Source organism: Pogona vitticeps, chromosome 3 (assembly GCF_051106095.1).
Source record: "Pogona vitticeps strain Pit_001003342236 chromosome 3, PviZW2.1, whole genome shotgun sequence".
In the NCBI taxonomy this organism is placed as follows: domain Eukaryota; kingdom Metazoa; phylum Chordata; class Lepidosauria; order Squamata; family Agamidae; genus Pogona; species Pogona vitticeps.
Window position 1 is genome coordinate 186,147,781 of NC_135785.1, and position 23,637 is coordinate 186,171,417.

Genomic DNA, 23,637 nt, shown 5'->3' on the forward strand with positions numbered 1-23,637 from the left:
CTGACCATCCTGCATTGGGGTCCTTGTCCCTTTTTAGGTCTGGCCTTGAGACAGACCAGATGGAGCAGTGGGGTGGAGGCAATGTGCAATTTTCTTCATTTGAAAATAACCTCTGTTTTTTTCTCCCTGCTCTTCCTTGTCCATGTCACTGAAGTTGTGTGGCACCTCATATTGGGATCCTTTCTCCCCCTCCTGTACTACCACAGTCCTGACTGTTCAATTACTTCTCCCCTCTCTTTCTTCTGCAGCAGTGGCCTACGTACCCTTTCTTTCTTACTTCCATTTCTCTCCATCTGTCTCCCCTACAGGGGTCTGCTTCCTCATCCTGCACCTGGAAGTGCTGAGAACCACTGCTGTGTGCAGTAGGTTGAGGCAAGCATACAGCATGATGATTTCTTGTGAAATGCCTGCCTGTCTTATTGGGAATGCATGTAATGGCAGGTGAATCTAACATTTTTTAAAAAGGTAATAAATTAATCTAAGGAATAAATAGATTTAAGGGCCAACATTTGATTCATTATTTCTATCAGCATATCACCTCTGGTGTAAACTGCAGTGATGAATTAAGAATAAATGAGTGCAGCATTTCCTAATACACACCAACTGCATGGCTGAGTACAAGATAAGAAATACTTATGCTGATTTTCTAGCTTGTGGTAATTTATCACTGAAAATTACACAGCTGGTATTATGCTGGTGGGAATAACAAACAGGATTCTGGCCAATGAATGAAAAATAGATTATTCTTTTTAAGTGATAACTTATTCTGAGTGCATAGCTGTGGAAATTTACAGCTTAATATTCAGTCCCCTTTTGTTAATGACATTTGAAATACTGCATATCTGATGGATATTACTATTTATTTTCCAAATACAGGGTATAGGGGCATTAAAATGGTCATTAAACACTATATTTAGTCATTTGATTTATATATTGCCTTTCTGTCAATACCTAATTAGAGTAACAATCCATATTTTATTGGGTTGATATCCTTCCATTTCTCCCAATACCAAATCAGAGTAACAATCTCTCATGATTCAAGTAGCACTAGAGCCATTTCCTCAGATCCTTTTCAAGTAAGTTTTCAATGGACCTAAATAAGATTGCACAGGGGGGGAAGAACGGCCCAAAATGACCAATCACACTTCCTAAAGGTGCCGGGTCTCTCTCTCTCTCTCTCTCTCTCTCTCTCTCTCTCTGTGTGTGTGTGTGTGTGTGTGTGTGTGTGTGTGTGTGTGTGTGTGTGTGAGAGAGAGAGAGAGAGAGAGAGAGAGAGAGGCCGCCTTCAGCTGTTCTGTGGGCAATGGATGTTACCATAAGGCTTCTAGCCTGGTGTAAATAATAATTCCAGAAACATACTTTGATCTAGTATGTCTGTATTCTAGAGAAGACCCCCATTAAAATGTCAAAAAACACATTATTTTATATGGGAAAACCATATGCTGTTTCATTTAAATGAATTTTAATGCTAAAATTAATTTTGTTTTGTTTTCATTCTGATTCATTGCCAACTAAATCATGATCTCTGATTAGCTTATTACCAAGATAGGTGAGCATACTTCAAAAAGTGCCATAAAATTATACATATAAAACATATTCCTAATAGTTAGGTTGGATTACATATATTGGTGTGCCTATTGATTCCTGTGAAAATAAAATCCGTTCAGAGTATTTTCTTTTAAAAATTAATTCTTTATGGTGGCTTGATTTCCCAGTAAGTTGGATATCTGGCTGCATAGCCAGAGGTTGGGAGTTTAATTTCAATACTATGGCTTGGACAATCTGCACATAGCAAATAACCTCTAACTACTCTATATCAAGGAAGCCTGGGAGAAGAGTTGTCATCAGTCTGAATCAACTTGACAGCAAATTATAAAATAAAATAACATATTTACAGAGAGATAATATTGGCTTTTAGGTGGGAAACAAAATCTTACCTCTGCCAGAAGTAGCCAGAATCAAATGCAGCAGAAAGAAAGAGACGGAGACCTTACATCTTAGTAAGATTTCACTTATTCTGTCAGCCCACCTGCAATGTAGTCCACAGGCAGTCATCCTGTAATACATAAGAAAGCAACTTAATCATATAAATTTCAGACTTCCTAATTGGTGATAAGCATTTTTCTTCCTTCACTTATGTCAGAACTCATTGAGCTTCTAAGGGTACCCAGGAGTTGCTTGAAGTTCTTTAATTAAAAAGCAGAACACTCTACCTCTGGACACCGTACCTGTTTTTCTTGTTCACAACCAATATGTAACCTCAAGAGACTAGCAGCTCTGTTTCTTGTCCTGGTCTCATATTTTCATTCTGTAGTAGCCCAAGCAAAGCCCAAGAAGTAACTCTTCAAAAAAAGAGGGCCAGGGAAAGGGAACTCTGGCAACTACCAATGAATCACCTTGAGAGTGACATAGGAAAGGTTCTACAACAGATAATTAAACAGTCTGAGAGTATTCAGAAAGAGTGCTATGATTATGGGTTCCTGAAAAAACAAGACATGCCAGATTAATCTTATCTCTTTTTGTTCGTAATTACAAGTGTAATAGATGTGAGGAATGCTGTGAATACGTATCTTGATTTCAGTAAGGTCTCTCATGATATTCTTGCGGACAAGCTAGTAGAATATAGTCTAGAGATGATAAAACTGTATTTGGTTGACAGACCATAGCCTAGAAACGGTTCTTCATCATCCTGGAGAGAAGTGAAAAACGGGCTGCTGCAGAGTTCTGACATTATCCCAGTGTTATTTTACATCTTTACTAAGGATTAAGGCACAGAGAGAATGCTTATCATATTTGCATATGACATCAAGACGGGAAGGGTAGCTAATATCTCAGAAGACAGAATCAGGATGCGAGATGATGGAGAATTGCTGTGCCCAATCAGGCTTGGCAGGGGCAGTGGGGCAAATGCTATCTAGGAGAGGGAGGAGGACAAGAGAGAAAGGGGTGGAAAGGGAACAAAGGTGGGTGAATGGGGGCAGGTGACTGAGTGAGTGGGTGAGCGAGTGATTGGGCAGGCGGGGTGTGTGTGGACAGGCCTGGCAGCTGATCCAGGATGCAGCACAACTGATCCAGGTAGCAAAGTCCAGCACTCCTCCACCTGCCTCTGTTGTGGCTGGTCCTCCTCTTCTCCACTTCGTTTCTCTCCCTCCCCCTTGTTGGTAAGATGCCGTTTACTCTGATAGAGGGGTTTACACATGCCAAACCAATTGAAACAATTTAGTTTGGCATGTAATTTAAAATAAATGACCTTCTGATGGAGGAGTATTCTGCCTCGCCTTCCAACCCCCACCCAAATGCTGCTGGGGGGGTAAAAGAAATCCATGATTTAATTTATGTTATGGAGACAAATAAACTGATTTTAATTTTTTAAAACCCAAATCAGCAACTGTTCTAAAATCAACAGCTGTTCTGACTGGCAGTGTAATCACACCCATCCACAAGCTTTTTGTGTGTGTGTGGAGTGTAAATGTGATTCCTTTACAAAAGGGGGAAGTGTGCTCACACAAGCAGTCCAAGGCTCAAAGGCCTGAAATCCACAACACTCTTGTATGTGTACTCTCTTTCCATCAGTAAAAAGTCTGGAATCCAAGCCCTGTGAGGAAACAGTCAAGGGAGATGGGCATGTTTAGCCTGGAGAAGAGAAGACTACTCCTGGGGAGTAACATGATAGCCATCTATTTGAAGGACTGCCATGTGGATGATGGAGGAAGATTGTTTTCCATATTTCCAGAGCACAGAACTTGGTTCAAGTAACAATGAAGGTGATCCTTACTATGCATTTAGAACTTTCTGATAGTACGCAGAGTTCAGCAGGGGAATGGACTAATTTAGGTGATGGTCTTTCCTTCTTTGGAAGTTTTTCAACACTGATTAGACATCCATCAGATAGAGATGCTTTAGCTGTGAATTCTTGCATTGACAGGATGTTGGACTAGATTACTGTTGGGTGTCTTTCAGTTCTACAATTCTGTGATTCTAAATAATTTATATAGAATGCCTAAGTTTGCTATTCTGCACAGCTGTAATAACCCAAACAAGTAATAATACTGAAGGCTTTAAATTCAGTGCTTTTTAAAAAAAAACATACACAGACAAAAGCAGACAGAGTTTATTCTGTCTTGCTTAAAGGTAACAGTACTCTGCAGTGTGGACTCTTGCTTCCAATCTCAGAAGGGCTAGAGCTAATTTTTTGAGAACTGGGGGTGACAAGAAGTATTGGTTGTGTGAGTGGGTTTATTTTTACCATTGCAGAACCTAGAAATGTTTATCTTTTTTCAGCTACAACTCCCAGTGGCCGTGGTACCTGAAGGATGCTGGGAAGAATAATTACAACATGGCTGCTCTGCCATTGTTCTCAGGTTGCACAACTAAACACCAGACACAGAGCAGATACTGTGACTCAATATTCCAGATCTACTCTGCAGCTTCCCTCAGTCAAATCCTGAATGCGAAGCAAGAAAGGAAGAGTTAGTGCAGCACCAAGAAGGCTGGAAAAATGTGAGAATTTTTTCCTTCATCCTAACTACTAAAGAAAGAATAACTTAGAATAAGAAATTGCAGCTTTTCCCTGAAATACTGAAAACTTTTATACTGCTTGTATGCCAAACCTGAATATAAGGTACCAGTAATATATAATGAATGTAAGGAGTTTCAGTTCGTTCAATCAATCAATCAATCAATCAATCAATCAATCAATCAATCAATCAATCAATCAATCAAGCAATCAAGCAATCAAGCAATCAAGCAATCAAGCAATCAATTATTTAATATACTGCCCCATTAGTGCTATACACTATTTGGGGCAGTTTACAATGATAAAAACAATCAATTGATCAAATTAAAACAAAACAAACAGAAAATAGTCACAAACTCCAAGGAGCATAAATTACAACTAACACACAGAACACAAGGCATATTGAAAAATCAGGCCAGGTAACCAGGGAAGGCCTCTCTGAAAAGAACTATTCTCTGGCTCCTTTTAAACATTGGGAAGGAGGAAGCCAGGTGCAGCTCCACCGGGAATTGGCTCTGAAGTTTTGGTGGCACCACAAAGAAGAGCCTAGTTCTGGTAGATGATTTCCTGGCCTCCTTCGGAGTGGCCACCCAAAAGAGCAGTGCCTGAGAAAGACCTAGTGGTGTGGGTAGACGACACTGGGAAAAGACACTATGGCAAGCAGAGTGGTCCCAAACCATGGAGGGTCTTGTAGATGACCATATGAACCTTGAATCTGTCCAGATAATGATCTCCTTCACACGAGTAGGGGGAGACATCCCTCCCTCAGTGAGGTGTTCACAATATTCATGGCCCAGTCAACCATAATCCCATTGGCAGCTTTTATAAATCATGCAGGACAAGGGTCAAGTGAATAAATCGGCTATTTTGTTCTGAAATATTTAACTGATGTTCAATAACTAATGAACTTGCCACTGGATCAGAGCATGTACCATCTAATTTTATTTTATTTCCATCAGCAACCAAACACATTTTTCCTAGAAGCCCATAAGAAGAACAAAAAGGCAGATCAGGAATGTTTGCCTCTGGTTTCCATCCAGTACAAGATATTCAGAGACACATAATTTCTGAACGGGATGAATGTAGGGGTTGCTGTGATTTTAATATGCAGTGAAAAAATGTATCATGTATTAGGGTCATATGATTTTACATAAAACAGGCCCACAGGATAGCGCTATTAAAAGCTATTCCAGAACCATCTGCCGATATTCCACTGCAGAAGATCTCTTTTTAAATTGGTTTATGATCCAGATATCTGTAAAATTATTTTTCCTATGTTACATAGCCTAGCATTTACATTGATTATCTGAATCCCCTTTTTTACATGTCCCTCCATCTCCAGGGGATGGGACAGAGGGCCTTCAATGTACCTAGTACTGTGCTTATGGAACTCCCATCTTAGCAATCAGACCTTCAGATTGTTTTATTACATTTGTTGATTTTTTTTAATTTAAATTTAACAGGCTCTTCTGTTTCATTGTTATATATTTTACCAGTTTTATTTTAACCTTAATTTGAAATTGTATATTGTAGAGTTCATGGTTCTGTCATGCACTATTTTGAGCACTCTCTAGGAAGGTGGCTCCTTTGGCAAGGACATGAGAGAGGGCCTTCTCAGTGCTGGCTCCTAGGTTTTGGAATGTGCTACCTAGGAAAGCCAGGTTGCCACTGTCCTTCTTGTCCTTCTGTTGTCAGGCAAAGACCTTCCTCTTCAGGCAGGTTTTTAAACCGCTTTGTTTATTAACTTACGGATCTTTAAAGTTGTTTTAAATTTTGTTTTAATCTAAATATATGTTTAATTTATTAATACACTATTTATTAGACATGGAATATTCGTATTCATATCCCTGGGGATCTGAATATTAATACTGGCACCACAGATGCCTTGGAAACCCCTCCCAAACTGGCAGATCCACTTACTGCTGACTATGCCACAAGCACACCCAGGGAAGCACGGCATGTGAAGCCAGCAATTCCCTGACTCCCCGCACACCCAACCACTCAACAGCTGAGTGACTCATCATCCTGTCTCCTCTGTGGAGTTGTCAGCTGCACGGGGAGGCAGGGAAGCACTGGCTGGGCTGCTTCCCAGATTGGTGTGACAAGAATGATGCCAACTGTGTGCACTGCACAGAGAGCGGTAAGTGGGCCTGCAGGTTAGGGGAGAAGGTCCAGTTTTCCCTGGCATCTGTGGTACAGTACTGATATTCGTACTCCCAGGGATACGAATACAAATATCTGATGTCTAATATGCATCTATTTTTAGAACTGTTGTTGTTTTATGGTTTCACTTGTTGTGAGTTGCCTTTATCCCCTATTATCATATAAATAAATAAGTAAATAAGTAAATAAGTAAATAAGTAAATAAATAAATAAATAAATAAATAAATAAATAAAACGTAATCAGCATCACTCAAGTGAATGTATTTATTATTGTTGCTAATTTTAATTTACTTTCATTAAGAAGACACCAGTATTAGCAGAGTAATCCTTATTTAAGCACACTGCGTTTTAACTGATATTCTTTTGCAAATCCAAGTCAATAAATGGACAGAACAGTAAGAGCTCATCAGGCAATTGGCATGGCATTGCAAGAGCCTCTGTTCTTCCCATTACTTTCTGCAGCTATTAGAACAGAAATTTAGTTACATGTTTCCACACTGGCATACAAAAATAGTAAAACGTCTACTTAAAAAAATATATCTTGGTACAGGAAAGTGGATGCAATGAAGAAGGTACAAGGACTGGAAAGTGTTATGTCATTGTGAAAACTGGCATTGATTTAATAGCAAAAGAAACAACTTCTTTATAAAATGTTGTCCTAATTTTATTTTCCTGTAGGTTTTTCCAGGAGGCACTCGGAAAGCAAGCTACTTCTCAGTGAAGCCAACAGCACTACTCCCACTCCCACATAGTCATGAAATAATATTTTTTTAAAGTCCCTTACTAGGTAATTGTCCATACACCATTTGATTTATAGGAAATGTGAACACAAAAAGATAGTACTTCTTTTTTTTAGGGTTCATGGTATTGTACAGAATCTTCCATGTTGTCTGTCATACAGATAATAAAAACAAAGGGTTACAAGTATGTCAAATAATACACACTGGTGGGGGTGAAATTGCAAATACCTACTGATCTTCAAGATGGAGTAATTATGGATTCTTTTTCCTTATTACAGCAGGATCACAATCTGTCAGGCCAACAGTAATAAAACCAACTCCAAAAAGATTCATTATAACCAGTGTTTTCCAAGACAGCCAAGTGTTAAATGGCCACAAACATCTCAAGGCACATAACCAGTTGGCTGATGTTTTAAATATATTTGGTTCAAAAAGCAATAGCCTCGACAGCTATATACTTTCTCCTGTTCTTCCATCAGAAAGCAAAGATATTTTTTATTCAGGCAGGACTTTGTTCTGTGGGTTGATGTTGAGAGGGGTGTACTGTTGAAGGGGGCTGAACTAGTCTGGAAGTGGCTGCATATTATTGTATTTTTTATTCCACTGTGTTTTAAGTTTCCGTTAAGCAATTTGTATTATCATGTTATTAGCCATCTTGAACACCTTTCTGGCAGAAAAGCAGTTTTACATTTTAAGACCTAGGACATACTAAAAAAATGTTGCGCACATGTAGCAGTAGGCTTTACATCCAAGTAAGCATACACAGACATCTTATGTTGTAAACCTGTGTAGTTGTAAATTTGGAAGAACAGCCATATATCATGACGGTCCCCATAGCCACTGCTAGAGGGGGAAATAAAAGTACGGTAGCTTAGTTGATCTGCATTGACAGCATATTCTCTCTCTCTCTCTCTGGGAATGGGGGGGCTTCCTTCTTGTTATTGGATTTAATATATTTATTTGGTTTTGAATAGTTTTTAATGGTTTTAAAACATTTAATTGTTTTATTGCTCTATTCCACCCTGAATTTTTAAGATACAGGGCAAAATATAAATGTTTACACACACGCATACACACTCCAAAAATTGCTCATTATTTGACCCTGGCAACCCAACCCTGTGAGCTTTGGTTTACACTATAACATTGTTATAAACACTTATGTTTCTGCACCGCATGTTCTTTAGAAGGGATCTCAAAGTTAATCTAATGAGTTAAACTAAGATTGGTGGCTGCTGCTGCTACTACATGCCATTAAGTTGCATCTGCGTTATGGCAACCCTAATAAGATTTTCAAGCTATTTGAGACAATTAGGAGAGATTTTTACCAGTGCCACTCCTCAGAAAGTTGCCTTGGGTAAGTTGAGATTTGAACTCAGGCCTCCTAAATCCTAGTCCATTATTCTATCCGTAACACCACACATGGTTGTAGGACTGGATAAATCAGGCCATTATATATTCATGCGTATTCATTCTACGCCCAGTTCATCTCTGCGTTAAGCAGGAATTCATCTGTGATTTCCTTCATGGATGTGTTCTTGGCTGTCCTTTCTATACAGGTCATCCCTGATGATCTCCTTGACTCCCACAGATTTAATATCTATACACTAGAGATGGGAATATTTGTATAAAAATACGAATACCCCTGCACAGCTGGACTTAATGAGGGTCCGGCCCCCTGGGGCCAGACGGTCCACTCATAGGTCCAGCGGCAGCGGCCCCTCTCTTGCTTCCAATCACTCCTGGAGTACCGCTTGGCTAGCCACTCCTGGAAATGGGAGGGAGGACGAGTCTCCCTGCAAAGCTGCTGAGTTGCTAGCTGAGCAACACTCTGGGAGTGATTGGAAGGAAGAGAGGGGCTGCCGCCGCCGCCACCAGACATATGAGTGGATCCAGCCCCAGGGGCCAGATGCTCATTAAGTCGTGCTGTGCAGGGGTATTTGTACAGTATATGAATACCCCTATCTCTACTATACACAATTCATATAGAACTTTCTCTGTCCCATCCTACATCTAATTGCATGTCTGATATTCCATGTGGATATTTCATCATAATTTCAAACTCAATATATTAAGAACATAAGAAAAGCCCTGCTGGATCAGGCCAAGGGCCCATCTAGTCCAGCTTCCTGCATCTCACAGTGGCCCCATCAGTTGCCTCTGGGAGCACAAGACAACTAGATACCTGTCTCCTGATACCCCTTCCCTGCATCTGGCATGTTGAGGTACCTTCCTTTTAAGCCTGGAAATTATACATCCTCATCATGGCTTGTGACCTGTGATGGACTTTTCCTCCAGGAATCTGTCCAATCCCCTTTTAAAGGCATCTAGGCCAGATGCCATCACCACATCGTGTGGCAAGTTTCATGGGCTAACAACACTCTGGGTCAAGAAATATTTTCTTTTGTCTGTTCTCATTCTCCCAACACTCAGTTTGAGTGGCTGTCCCCTGGTTCTGGTATTGTGTAAGAGGGAAAAAGAGCTTCCCTCTATCCACTTTTTCCATCTCCTGTATAAATTTTATACGTCTCAATTCCCCTTCAGGTGTCTCATCTCTAGACTAACGAGGCCCAAATGCTGTACCTTTTCCTCATAAGGGAGGTGCCTCAGCCCAGCAATCATTTTAGTTGCTCTCTTTTGCAACTTTTATTAAATCTAAATCTCTTCTTTCTTCCCTAGCTCTTCTCTTGGCTTTATCATTGAACACTTTTTCTCTTGCACTCACCCGCCATACTCACTAGGTTGCCAAAATCTATTCATTTATTTAAAATATTTTATGTTGCCTTCTAATGTTTTTGGACATATTCTCCCAAAGCGGCTCGTAGAAATGGGAAAACCTAATCCTAAAATTCAGTTAGTCGTATGGTTTAAGATAACACAATGTAAACACTACAATAACTGAGCCATATAAACTTTGTTTAAAAACCACAGATCAAAAACAATATGGAAATCAAGAAATGGTCTGAAACAAATAACAGAAAACTATGAATTGATATATCAATAATTTGAAAGTCATAAAGTTTTTTAAAAATCTACTGTAAATAAAAAATACAATATTTTATAAAGACAAAAGCAATATAGTTTCAATCTTTACAATACAGAGGAATGCAGCTGTTTAAGAAAACTTTAGATTCAGCTCCCTTCTTAACTACAGAAAACGTTCTTCCTCAGCATTTGTTTGTCACAGTATGGCAAATTCTTTCTTCACCTGTGCTCAAAATTCTTACCAATGAAAATCATTGACTCTTCTCATTAGCCTACCATCTCTCCAGACATCCCTGTGATGGCTTTCTGCCCACTCCCAACATGATTTTTCACCCTTGCCTTCAAATCCAGCCATGTACCCTTTACTTCTGTGATCTCATATAACAAAATATGTCACTTCTATGAACTTTGCTGTATTAGTACTATCACCCTTTGCTCCAGAAAGACTTCCTGCTTCCTTGAACAACTTGTCAATTGTACTTATCTTTATCTGCTAGAAATTTGCATGTAATATCTCACTCTGCCTTCCCAAATCAACGTTTTCCAATTAAGCCTTTTGCCTAACCCTGTAGTCCTCATATCCTAAAGCTGACATGAGGAACCTATGGCCCTCTATGAGTTTTGTTGAGTTGCAGGGGCCATACTGATAAGAAAGGGGTAGGAGTCTAACATGTGGAGGATCACAAATTCTCCTCCCTTATCCTAATCTAGCTAAGCCTATGAGCGAGAATGGATTCTTAATTCAGAGAAGAAAGAACAAGAAACAAGTTTACTTTGGGATGCATAGAGGTGAAAGAAGGTGCAAAGTTTTCATTTAGAGCTTCTGAATCAGCAAATAATCTTAGAACTGCAAAGCTGAAGGGACCCAACCTTGGGCCTCCAGATGTTCTTAGACTTCATCTCCCAGAAATCCTGGCCAGAAGAGGTGGTGGTGAAGGCTTCTGGGAGTTGTAGTCCAAGAACATCTGGAGACCCAAGGTTGGGGACCACTGCTATAGATCATTGAATCCAGACCCTGTCAAGGAAGCATAGTCGGGAATTGAGCTCCCAATGTCTGGCTGTGCAACCAGAGACCTAAACCACTAAGCTATCCAGAATTCTATATATTTTCCCCTCGCATCAGTTCTCTTTCCCCTTGAATGGAAAAAGACTCTTCTCCCACACCATGCTCTGTTGAAGGTGAAGGGAGCTGACTCGCACTCTCACTTGCCTACCTGTCTGCTTACAATAGTTGGATGCTGAACACCAGACTTTGCCAGCATGTGTGCACAAGATGATATCCCTCTGCAGCGTGAATGGAAAGTGGTTTTGAAGGATGGGCCACTGTTAAGCAACATGAGCCCATGGCAACCTGAGGGGAGGGGAGGGCAGAAGTGATGTGAGAGAACCAACAGGGAGTGACGCAGGAGGGTCCTGGCTGCAGGAAAGGTGTGGGTGTATGGAATGGCACAAAAATATCAATAGGCTGATATGAAATGTAAGTTCCTTTACAAGAATGCGGCACAAAAGTATTGCACAAATCCAGACATAATCTGATAAATTAGTCCACATTTCTGCCAACACCAAGCACTTTTAATTCCTACTGACTTCAACAGTATATATTAAGTAAGAACACTCCTAACTCATTTAAATCAAGAGTTGGTTTAGGCTCAGCTATATCTTCTAATAATAGTTATTTCTTCCAAAAAGCTTGTGGTCGAAGCTGAAAATTTCTGTGTCATTTATGATACACCTGATTCTTCACTTACTCAGCTAAAACCTGCTGCAGGAGGCTTTGGAAGGGAACAGATGGAGGGAGAATGAAGCTGTTTGCTAGGTTAACTACGATTCTGAAACAGTATTTCTATAGACAATTACTTTCTTGAGAATTCAGTGGTAATATTGAGCCAAGTCCCACAGCTCTGATGCAAGATTGCAGCCAATTTAAGTACTGTATTCTCAAGTTGCAAAACCTCAGCTTTACCTTGCTCCATCAGCAATCAATTACCACAGTTCTGTGGGACTTACTTCTAGCTAATCAGAGGACTTGAGGTTCACAGACTGTACCACAATAATAAGCCAAATGAGTTATTAAACTTTGTCCACTTTTATTATTTTTGTGCAGCAGTATTTTATGAGGTTTGCTGCACATGAAAAAGGCAATAGAACTATACAACTTCTCTTGTGCATGCACAAGATTTCTTCTGGTCTGATGTACTTGCCTTTCATAAATTTAAAGTAATTTCCATATGTGTGTGTGTGTGTGTGTGTGTGTGTGTGTGTGTGTGTGTGTGTGTGTGTGTGTGTGTGTGTGTGTGTGTGTGTGTGTGTGTGTGTGTGTGTGTGTGTGTACACATATGTGGGGAGAACAAAACTGCAACACTGACTTCTAGCTTATACAGATTCACTGATTTCAGTAGTACAGCTAAGGGATGGATCACTTTCCCACAGTGAAATTAACAGGGCTGTAAAATGCCTAATGTTAAAGTGCTCACTATGTGGGTTGCACCCACGTTGTTTCTGCTAGTAAATCATTTCTTTTTCTTCCAGCAAAAGACTACAGATGAATTTCACTAAACTGAGAAACCCTTCAACCTCATCCTTTAACATACTGAAAAACCTGTTTTGCTACCCATGCTATCCATATTGGTCATTAGTTACTTCTGCTCATTATCTACTTACAAACTGAGATCAGACTATGTGTTGACAGAGATTTAAAAGGGAAAAAAACTATAGGCTCTTTTGTTGTTGTCCTATGGAAATGGCATGCAATTTGCTCTTAGCATTTTTATTTTTTAAAAGCAGAATACAAGTGGTATTTAAAAATAAATCTATAAAATAAGATGAAAGCAAATACTGTACTGTATTTCAATTTGTTACACTAATTTCCAGTCCTCATTTCTGGTCATTCCTAGTTTTTCCCCAAGTTGATATTAGAACGAATATGAAACTATGGTCCAAATCAAAGTAAATTACTTAAGGTTACGGTCTTATAAAAGCATATGAAGCTACCTCACTGAGTCAGATGACTGATCTATATTATACCGGCTCTAAAGACTTTCCCACCCTTATATTGAGATGTCAGGGACTTTGTTAATGTAGGTTTTATAGTGGATACAGCATGTATTTTGCCACTGAGTTGCACCCTGCCCCAACAACCTAGATCCTAATAATACATATCAAGGGACACACCCATTGAATAAAATGGGACTAATATGCACAGGTAAACAGGGGTAGGTTGGATGAAATGTTCCATTCTTTTTAACTGGAGACATAAGCTTGCCTCCACTCTCTGACTGAAATCTATGGAACATAAAAGTGCTTAGGTTTAGTTTGATTAAACTTTTAAAAGTAGGGCCTGTCAAAACTAAGTATTTACTCTGTATGATCTTAGGCATACAGACATGGAAACTGAGCAATTCAGAAAAACTAATTTCCTAAAAGGAAGAGTTTAGGAATGCATCTCTAAGATGTTGAATTGTGTCCCACTGAAATTAATTAAATCTACTGTGATGATACATATGTTATGAGCAATGGGTACAAAGCGACTTCTTAAACATCCACAGTTTAAGAAAACAGACCCACATACCTTTGACAGTCATCTCAAGTAGATTAATTACACCATTGCACACTTCTTATTTACACAACCAGGTTAATCAAACACTGCTAAGAAGATACATTTCCCCTTGGTCTTTAAAGGTGAGTTGTTGGAGTGGGGGAAAGCAGGAGAAGGATCTGTGAGCCACACCACTCTGTTTAGTCATTGTTAATTTATCTGGCATATTATTTACATTAAAAAAAACAGCTTTGGTAAACAGATTATATTAACTATCCACTCGGCATTTCTAGGAAAGTAGAAAGTCCATGCCTGCAGCAGTCTCCAGACAACACTGGAGCAGCTCTTAACAGTAAGTGTGATAAGAAATAACACAATGGTAAAGAAATTATACCAATATCCTTTCAGCTCAGTATCATCTGCCTCATTTCTTCTTACATTCTGATGCATTATCTTTTCTAAGATAATAAGGGCCCTTATTTCATCACTCCACAGCACAAACCAGTCCTAACACCTGTTGATCATCCTGCTTCTGGAACAGAACTGTCTTTCACCTCCAATTCAACAACCAAACAAAACCCCGTCTTCGCCTGTGAAATTTATTTTGATGCTCTTTTTCAAAACTGTCAGCTGGAAGCTTGTGATTTCCGGCCACATTTCTCCCTGTCTTCCTCCCGAGTTCCACCATCTGACTGATGGAAAAACTGAATAAGGATTTCCAGATCTGGCTCTTCACAGAGGAGAGAAAGGAAACTTCTCAGCGCCTCCCCGGCAGAAGCCACTTCTCCCTTTTCCACTCCCGTTAGCCAGTGTTTCTAACTTGGAAGAGCAAAGTCCTCCTGGCAGAAAGAACTCCTGCCACGGAGCTTTCCTCCCGATTTCCATTCATCCCTCCGTCTTGTTCATGCAGCCCAGCCGTACTTTTAATTTAAAAATTGGTAAGAAAGAGAAAGAAAGAAAGAAAGAAAGAAAGAAAGAAAGAAAGAAAGAAAGAAAGAAAGAAAGAAAGAAAGAAAGAAAGAAAGAAAGAAAGACACCGCCTCCTGCTCCCACGGATGGGGCACGGACATATATAAACAACTCACCCCATCTCTTTCCCTTTCCCCTTTATGCCCTCCCCAATATAGACATTTGGCCACCTTTGACAGAGGACACCGCCGTGCCCTTCTCTCACCTCAGTCCGTCCAGGCACTCCGAGCACTTTTAGAGCCTGTCTCTCCGCGAGAGAGCCCCTTGCAGAAGCCGGAGAGGGCTTGCCCCTGAGCGCGCGTGTGCCCGTCCTTCTCTCGGTTCTGGCGGCGCCAAACCAGTCGCCCACCGGCGCCACTCCACCGCCCGACCACTTGAAAGACGCAACCAGGCACCTGGCTCGCCTCGCGTGCCTGAGGGGAACCTGGCTTTGAAGCGTAGGCGAGGGCGCAGCGGAGCTGCTCCTTCGGCGGCTGCAGAAGCAACCGCGGCGGCGGCGGCGGGGGAGGGAGGGAGGAGGCAACGCGGGCGGGGAGGAGGGAACTGAGGAGACCGTGGGACTGCGCGGGCCGGCGCTAGCGAGAAGTTGCGCCTTAGAAACGGAGGCGCTGCTCCCTCAGACGTGCCCAGAATCACAGCTGGGAAGGCTCTCCTAGGGTCCCTTAGGATTCCCGTTCAGTGTGGAGTCAGGATAGGCCCAGCTAAAGCATCCCTGACCAGCTCCAGAGAAAGAAAGCCCTCCACCACCACCTTCCAGGTCTCCACTGCCTTTCCTGGAGGACCCCCCCCTCCACCAGCAAGAGGGTTGTAATAAAAGATAGAAAAGTGTTATGGAGTCAATGTATCAGGGCAGGCCATGACACTGGCCAGAGTGAGGCAGCTACCTTAGGCAGCCGGTTTTGAGAAAAGGAAAGTGGTATTTAATGTTATAGTTGTAATTTTGTGGCTAAGATTGAGGAGAGGGACTAAGGGAATTTTCTATATCCTGTACACTACAGTACCAAAATAAAATGGCTGGCTTTGGCCATTTTCGGTTTCACCTCAAGCAGCCTTGCTATACAGTATACAGTCCGAGCGGACTCTAGGGCAGTGTGAAATCCAGAGCATCCTGAAACTGCCCTATGCCAGCTAGACTAGCTGTCAGTTTATTTATTTGCTCTGGTGTTACCTATTCTAACTAGCAGGATCTCTGGTAGCAACCTTTTCTACCACCAGGGGCCCTAACCCTACCCATTTTACCTAGAGAAAGACTAAGGCAGTGGTAAACCATTTCTGAATATTTTATGCTTGAAAACCTTATGTGGAATCCATTACAAAACAAGAGATAGTGCTTAGAGAGGAGGCTCTGAGGTCAGAGACATTCAGTTTGGTACTGGAGAAAAGCAAAACACTATGTACAAATAGTGCTGTTGCTAATAGGCTAAAGCTAAAAGGAAGCCGAGCTGCTGATGTGTGCAGAAGGGAGGTTCAGTGCTGCACCATACGTATATTGGAACTTAGAATGTGAGACATATCAATCAAGGTGATCTCAAAATGATATAACAAGAAATTGAATGTTTAATTAATATATAATACTTGGAGTGAGTGAATAAAAATAAACTTGAATAGAACATATTCAATCAGATATTCATTCGTTCATTCATTCATTCATTCTATTTATCCCCCGCCTATCTGGTGATTTCAACCACTCTAGGCGGCTTACAACATAGAATACAACACAAATATAAAAATTTATTACAAAGTGTTTTACTCTGGAAGCAACAAACTCAAAAAAACAGAGTGGCTTTAATAGTGATGCAAAATATAAGACAAATACCAGCTACAGGGTTAAGTGTAACCAAATACTGTAGTATGGCTGAAGAAGAAGACATTTAAAGCTTTTATGCAGAAGTCTAGGAGGAAATTAATTAGATGCCAAAACAGAATGTGTTTATAAATATTTTTCAACAAAATGAAGGGAAAGCTGCTCTCAAAGCAATTGGAAGAAAGAAATTAAGAACATAAGAAGAGCCCTGCTGGATCAGGCCAAGGGCCCATCTAACCCAGATTCCTATATCTCACAAAAATGCACTAGCCAATATTATTGGCACCCTTAACTAAATATTTGGTAGCACCCACTTTGGAAAAAAATAACTAAAATCAGTCACTTCCTGCAACCATGAATGAGTTTCTTACACCTCTCTATTAGAATTTTGAACCACTCTTCTTTTGCAAACTGCTCCAGGGCCTTCAGATTTGAAGGATACCTTCTCCCAACTGCTGTTTTGAGATCTCTCCACAGGTGATCTATGCGATTCAGATCTGGACTCTGTTGCTGGTCATTTCAGAACTCTCCAGCACTTTGTTTGTAACCATTTCTGAGTGCTTTTTGAAGTATGTTTCGGGTCATTGTCCTGCTGGAAGACCCATGACCTCTGGTGGAGATGCATCTTTCTGACAAGTATGATTACTATATTGCCCATACCTCTTACTTGCAACAGGTGTGTTTAAATACAAATTAAAAGAGCATCACATGCTTGAAAAGCAATTATTTCTTACAGTTTAGACAGGGTGCCAATAATTTTGGCCAGTGCATTTTTGGGTTTTTGTGTGGGATTATTTCAGATTTGACTTTTCTTCTCTGGTTTGTGTGTGTGTGTGTGTGTGTGTGTTGTTTCAACACAAACCAAAGAAATGAATATGCGTGTACCAAAACATTTGCAACTGCAATAATTTTCTGAGAGAAGGATTGCATTTTCTGACGTAATTGCAAAGGGTGCCAATATTTTTGGCCATGACTGTACAATCCTTCCCTTTTATTCCTTCTCACTTCTTGTTCGTCCATCTCTCCCCAGTATGGAGGTTTTCTTACAGGTTTCTTTCTCCATTTTCTTTGGGCTTACCTGGACACCTTAAGAGTTACCCACTCCACAGACTAGGGGTCTCCTTTTACATTTTTTACCTAATTATCTTCTTCCTCCTGTTCCTCTGCTGTTACCCAACACTCGTCCACCATTGCTGCGGCTCCTCATTCCTACTCTCCTCCCCTTTTATCCTCTTTTCCTCCTGCCAAAGCTACCCGCTCTTCTGGCTATTTGTTTCCTGGGTTTTCCAATTCTTCCAGATTTAATCACATTTGCCTGTCATTCTGATAATGAGTTCTTTCATTTCAGCTGCTTTATTTAACATAATTGACATTACCTCAACTATTTTCTTGGGAGGAGATGGCACACCTCCTCTCTCTACTCCTGTCTCACACTTTGTGAAAGATAGACAATGAAGAAAGCTGACAAAGAAATCAACTCATTTGAAAGGTGGTGGTGGATGTTATGAAGACCATAGATTGCCAGAAAGAAGTGGTTCTAGATCAGATTAAATGAAATCTCACAAGGTAAATTAACTAAACTGAGCCTATCATACTTTGGATATATTTTAATAAGACAAGGCTTAATGCAATAGACAAATGTTCCAGGAAAAGAGGAAATCAACAAAAACATAACTTCTAATAGGGAAGCCTATTGCCATCTTGTCTATTATACTACTTGTACATTCTGCACTTTTTGCATGGGCACATACCCTCAGAGCAGTTGTAAGACATTTTCCTCCCTGAGGCAGACAAGGTGGCATCCATCTCCCAATTTATGTACTGTACAAAAAAGCATGCCTAGTGTTGTTGATTATTATTAGTTCAGTACTGGTAAAGGATAAAGAGAAGATGATGTGTCCTTCACTGAGGGTACCAAGCTGGCCTAGGGGGCCATAGGATACACATTTTCTCTAACACTTTACCACTCATTCCTGTTCTTCAACCTGTACCCGATGGCCAGGTTGGCATTGCACATTCCTAGGATCAGAATATTAGTTTCACTGATGACTAAACTTTTGTAATATACAAAGTAGTTCTGGTAGATTTTAGCTCATATGGTTTTTTATTTCAGTGCCTAAGATAGTCAGACAACCTTCTGCATTTTCTCATAATGTAGCAAATGCATAAATGGTACACTTTACATACACAGAGACTATATTTGTGAAGATTCTCAGTCATCTAGGTGTGATTATCTGGAAGCTGAGTCATGGCAGCTGGACTTCTTTCCTGCTAGGTTGAAACTTTTTCGCTACTCATCCAAGTAGCTTCTTCAGTCTGAGGAGAGTTGGTAGGAGATCCCTGATGTATCCTCCAGGTTGGGTTCACTTTCCCTGATCTGAATAGGCTGGTTAGATGGACAAAGGATGGGGGAGTGAGTGAAAAATCCCACCTCCAGCAGTCCTTCTCCACCCATTGTTATGGGTCGTTAACAGTTGTTAACAGTAGTCTTTCTGGTGTTTGTGGTCCTAATCTTTCTGGGGATGGATAAAAGAGTAGCATGTTAAATGTAAGAAACATCCCCACCTCCACAGAAGCCAAGAAGAAGGAAGATGGGCATCTGAGGACAGCCCTTAAGGCCTGTGGATATCCACAATGGGCCTTTAACAAGGCATTGTCCCAATCCAGGAGGACAATGGAACAGTCTGAGACCCAGAGCCTATGTGTCTGAAAAGCTCAAAAGAATTTTTGGTAAACACCACATACCGGTGAGTCACTTCAAACCCACAAACACAGGAAGGCAGAGACTTGTCTACCCTAACACCAGAAAGACTACTGTTAACAACTGTTAATGACCCATAACAATGAGTGGAGAAGGACTGCAGAGGTGGGATTTTCATTCACACACCCCCCATCCTTTGTCCATCTAACAAGTCTATTCAGACAAGGGTGAAGTGAAACCAATGTATAAGATATATCAGGAATCTCCTACCAACTCTCCTCAGACTAAAGAAGCTACTTGGATGAGTAGCGAAACATTTCAACCTAACAAGAAAGAACTCCAGTTGCCATGACTCAACTTGGAGGTGTTTTTGAGGGATGCATTACATATTTCAACATTCTACAAGGTGGATGGCAACACTCATATAATTGTTGCTACCTCTATATCCATGGAAAAATTGCATTCTACATGTAAGTAAAACAAAAATCCCCCAACATACACACATACTTTAGTCTATGAAGTTTATTTTGGTGGTTGCTTATCAAGGCTGCTTGCTTTTAAAGCAGAATTCACAAAATACAATCCTGAAAGAGGGAGATTAAAATTGGCCTGATTTTGAGACAATGGGACTGGAATATTTTTAGGTATGATGCTGTTAATGCAGCTAACTGCAGCTGAAATACATTACCGTAGATAAGAATAATAATGTTAGACCTAGCCACTGTATATAATGGTTGATTAAACATTTCTGTGTTACATCCCCTGCAGAAATGAATACTGCAGCCAACCATTTTCCTCTTCTTTTTTGCAACCTTTTTATTATTACTGTTTTATACACTGTTGCTGCAGTTCTATCCATCTGGAGGAAATTGTAGTCTTCTACCTTCCTGCTTCAATATTGATACTTTTTGGCTGATCATGAAACATGTTTCCCAGTGGAAACTTTGAGCAGCACACTACCAACCAATGGGAGCAGATTTATAAATAACATTTTATAGTATGCAGAACTATCACTTTAAGAGAGGTTTAACTGGCACCTCCCTCTCCTTTGTGAGTGGGTATGGTAGAACTGGCTGGGAGATACTTGTGTGTTTCTTAACATATGCCTGAAGTGTTATGTTGCTGTTGACAAATTGCTTTGTTGATTTGTACAGTTGTCTTTGTATTTTTCTAATGTCTTAAGTTGTTCACTAAAGGACGGCTTTATTTTCCCAGCATTGGTGCTGATAGGTTACTATGTTTCAAAAAGCAGGAAATTAGTATAAGATCTTTTTAAAAAAACATCCCTTTTGTTTTACAGCAAAACACTTGAAGCTACATTAAAAAGGAAGGAAATTCACATGATGGATCAACCCCATCTCAATTCCCACTTAAAACATGGACATCTTAATTTTTCTTTTACTTCCCAGACATTACAAAAGTTACTTGGTTATTATAAAAGTGGGTCACAACTCAAAAAAGGTTGGGAACAACTGCTTTAAACCAAAGGTGTGCATCTTTAGGAGACTGAAGCTTTTTCCCGTCCATTTCTCAGGGCCTCCTTGCTGTCCTACACACACTGGCCTGTTAGTTTATTTTATATATTACATACTAATAAAGCCTAGTTATCTTCCTTATGTGTGTGTGTATAGGATTTGCACTATAAATCCTTTGTGTGCCTTTCTAATTCCTGAAAGTAAGATCAGCCTCCTGAGGGAACGAGGTCACAAGCATGTATATTCTGGGATTCACAAATGAGTGAGAGAATACCATAGCAACCTGTGTTTGTGTCCATGCATTCATGTATACACTTACTAATCTCTTTTAAGATTTGTTCTGGGAGAGCTGAGCAAGCCACATTTTGGGCATTAAAATATGCCATGCAATTGAAAGAGCAAAACGTTAAAAGCTATGCTTCATTTTGCTTTTGACAAAGGGAGGAACAAAGGTATTATATTCATTGTATTTATTTATTATTTATTTATTGAATTTGTACCCCACCCATTTAGTCCACTGACTACTCTGGGCAGCTAACAACATTGTATGGTCATAATTACCCTTTGAAGTTTCCCCTGCCATATAAAAAGCAACAGTGATCAGACATGTTATCCTGCAGTTGCTCCTTGCAATACTTTGCAGTAATAATTTAAGGTGAATGGAGTACAGATATTGAGTCACACTGTTGCAAAGCTGGGACCAATCCATTTGCTAGAGCTGCAATGACTCACGCAACCAACAGTGATGAAGTTAATAAGGAGGGATTATAGCCCTCTGTCACAGTGGTTTCCAACCTTGGGTAACCCTGGTGTTCTTGGACTTCAAGTCCCAGAAGCCTTCACCACCAACTGTGCTGGCTGTGGTTTCTGGGAGTTGTAGTCCAAGAACACCTAAGTTACCCAAGGTTGGGAATCACTCCTCTATAAGAATAAGTATGATACAATTCTAATCTTATCCAGGTTACTTGGTAATCCAAGTTTAATTATTAGCAAGGATGAGTAAAATGTGGCCGGACAGCTATGTATGCCATTTTCTGGCTTCTTGCCCTCTTCCAGGCACTTTATTTTCCTGGCAACAACAACAAAGACTCCAGGACTGATATCTATCTATCTATCTATCTATCTATCTATCTATCTATCTATCTATCTATCTATCTATCTATCTATCTATCTATCTATCTATCTATCTATCTATCTATCTATCTATCTATCTATCTATCTATCTATCTATCTATCTATCTATCTATCTATCTATCTATCTATCTATCTATCTATCTATACCCCGCCCATCTGGCCTAAAAGATAATTCACCTTTTAAACTGGTCAAGTTCCCTGCCCCCCCCCATCTAACACAAAGACCTGTTTTTCAAAATGGGAAGTGGGCTTCTACGCAGTTTGAGTTTCCTTTTTTTTTTTTTTTGAGGTTTTATGGATTTTGGAGCTCTTTTTTGCCAATACATAAGCAGAAAATTGGCTCCCAGACCCACCAAAGCTGCTCACCTGATATCTAAACCAAAGTATTTGCACATAAAACATAAACCAGACTGATAACAAAGTAAGACCATATGTACATCCATTCTAGTGAGAGTATAGTACCATGCATACTGTATACTGTATGTCAGATACAGCACCTTCCTTGTGAGTGCATGTCAAGTTCAGTAACTGATGAGATGCAATAATCATGATTTGAAAGCTGAAGAACAGGGTGGACAACTGAAGGGGACCCAGAGAACTCTCTTCTACTTACAGGACCCACTGGATCCCATGTTAGCCCCACAAATGTGCAAAAGGCACTGAATGTTGGTGGAGATCTATTTCTGGTTTCATTTTTTGTGTTTCCTCACTTTTTTCTTGGAGTGACTTTCTGGAACTGTAAAAATGGCCTTGGGTGCATTTGGTCCTGGGGTAGTGCCCATTACTGATCAAGAGCAAGACAAATGCATTTCATTTGTTTGTGAATAGTGACCACAAAGACAATTCTGGCTATATATTTTTTGTCATGATTGGTGTGGTTTTCATGTTCAGTGATCAATATTTTACATATTCTTCTATCTGCCAGAATATCTTTGTTCTCCCTTTGTTACATATGTTTACTCATGTCATTATGTGCATAATTCTGCTGAAACTTTGGATGTAATGCTAAACTATTGCACAAGCCTGATCAAGCCTTATTCTGGCAACCTCTCCTCATTCCTCCTTGGCTTGGAGTGGCAGGAATGCACAATCAGATCAAAAAGGCCTTCCAAATACAACTGTCCTTTATTACTACAGAACAAATATGGAAATAAAGTCCTTCTGTAAGTTTATGCAGCATGCAAATTACAGGGCCTCAGTGCTAACACTGAATCCCAGCATTCACCGGAATACAAATCAAATTCCTTTTTTTCTTCTTCTTCATTCTATGTGCATGAGTGGGGAAGAAGAAAGGAATGTCCCCTTCAGTCTTATTGCTTCCTTGGAATTGTCCCATTGCACCACACCATGGGCAAGGTAGTCTCAATGTGTGTTTAACTCTTGGTGGAGCCCTTCACTGAGCTACACTCTTCATGGGTAGGGCTATTCCCAGGAAGCAGTGTGACTGAGGGAGCATCCCCTTCTTCCCAGCTGACACACATACCATGGTGGTAGAAAGGCATCTCTTTTGCCTTCTGGTTTCTCCAGAAGTTTGCTTGGGGGATTCTAGGTGACTTCTGAGACTGGATGGTTTGGAATTTCAAAAGTCCCATCCCTAGTGCTTTGTCTTACAAAGTCC

At 40.3% G+C, this 23,637-nt stretch overlaps 1 protein-coding gene across 2 annotated transcripts in view; it reads right to left on the bottom strand.

Annotated features, from left to right (window-relative positions):
• The window catches only part of ADGRG2 (adhesion G protein-coupled receptor G2), a 75,368-nt gene extending 60,138 nt beyond the window's left edge, over positions 1–15,230 (bottom strand). Inside the window, exons 1-2 of one of the 2 annotated variants that reach the window (XM_072994323.2) lie at positions 15,111–15,230; positions 1,938–2,056 (exon numbers count right to left, since the gene is read on the bottom strand). In XM_072994323.2, coding sequence (XP_072850424.2) covers positions 1,938–2,055 — 118 coding nt within the window. In that variant the 5' untranslated portion in view covers position 2,056; positions 15,111–15,230. The remainder of the gene's footprint in view (positions 1–1,937; positions 2,057–15,110) is intronic. The other variant, XM_020789189.3, reaches the window with a different exon arrangement.
• Between the last annotated feature and the right edge of the window lie 8,407 nt (positions 15,231–23,637).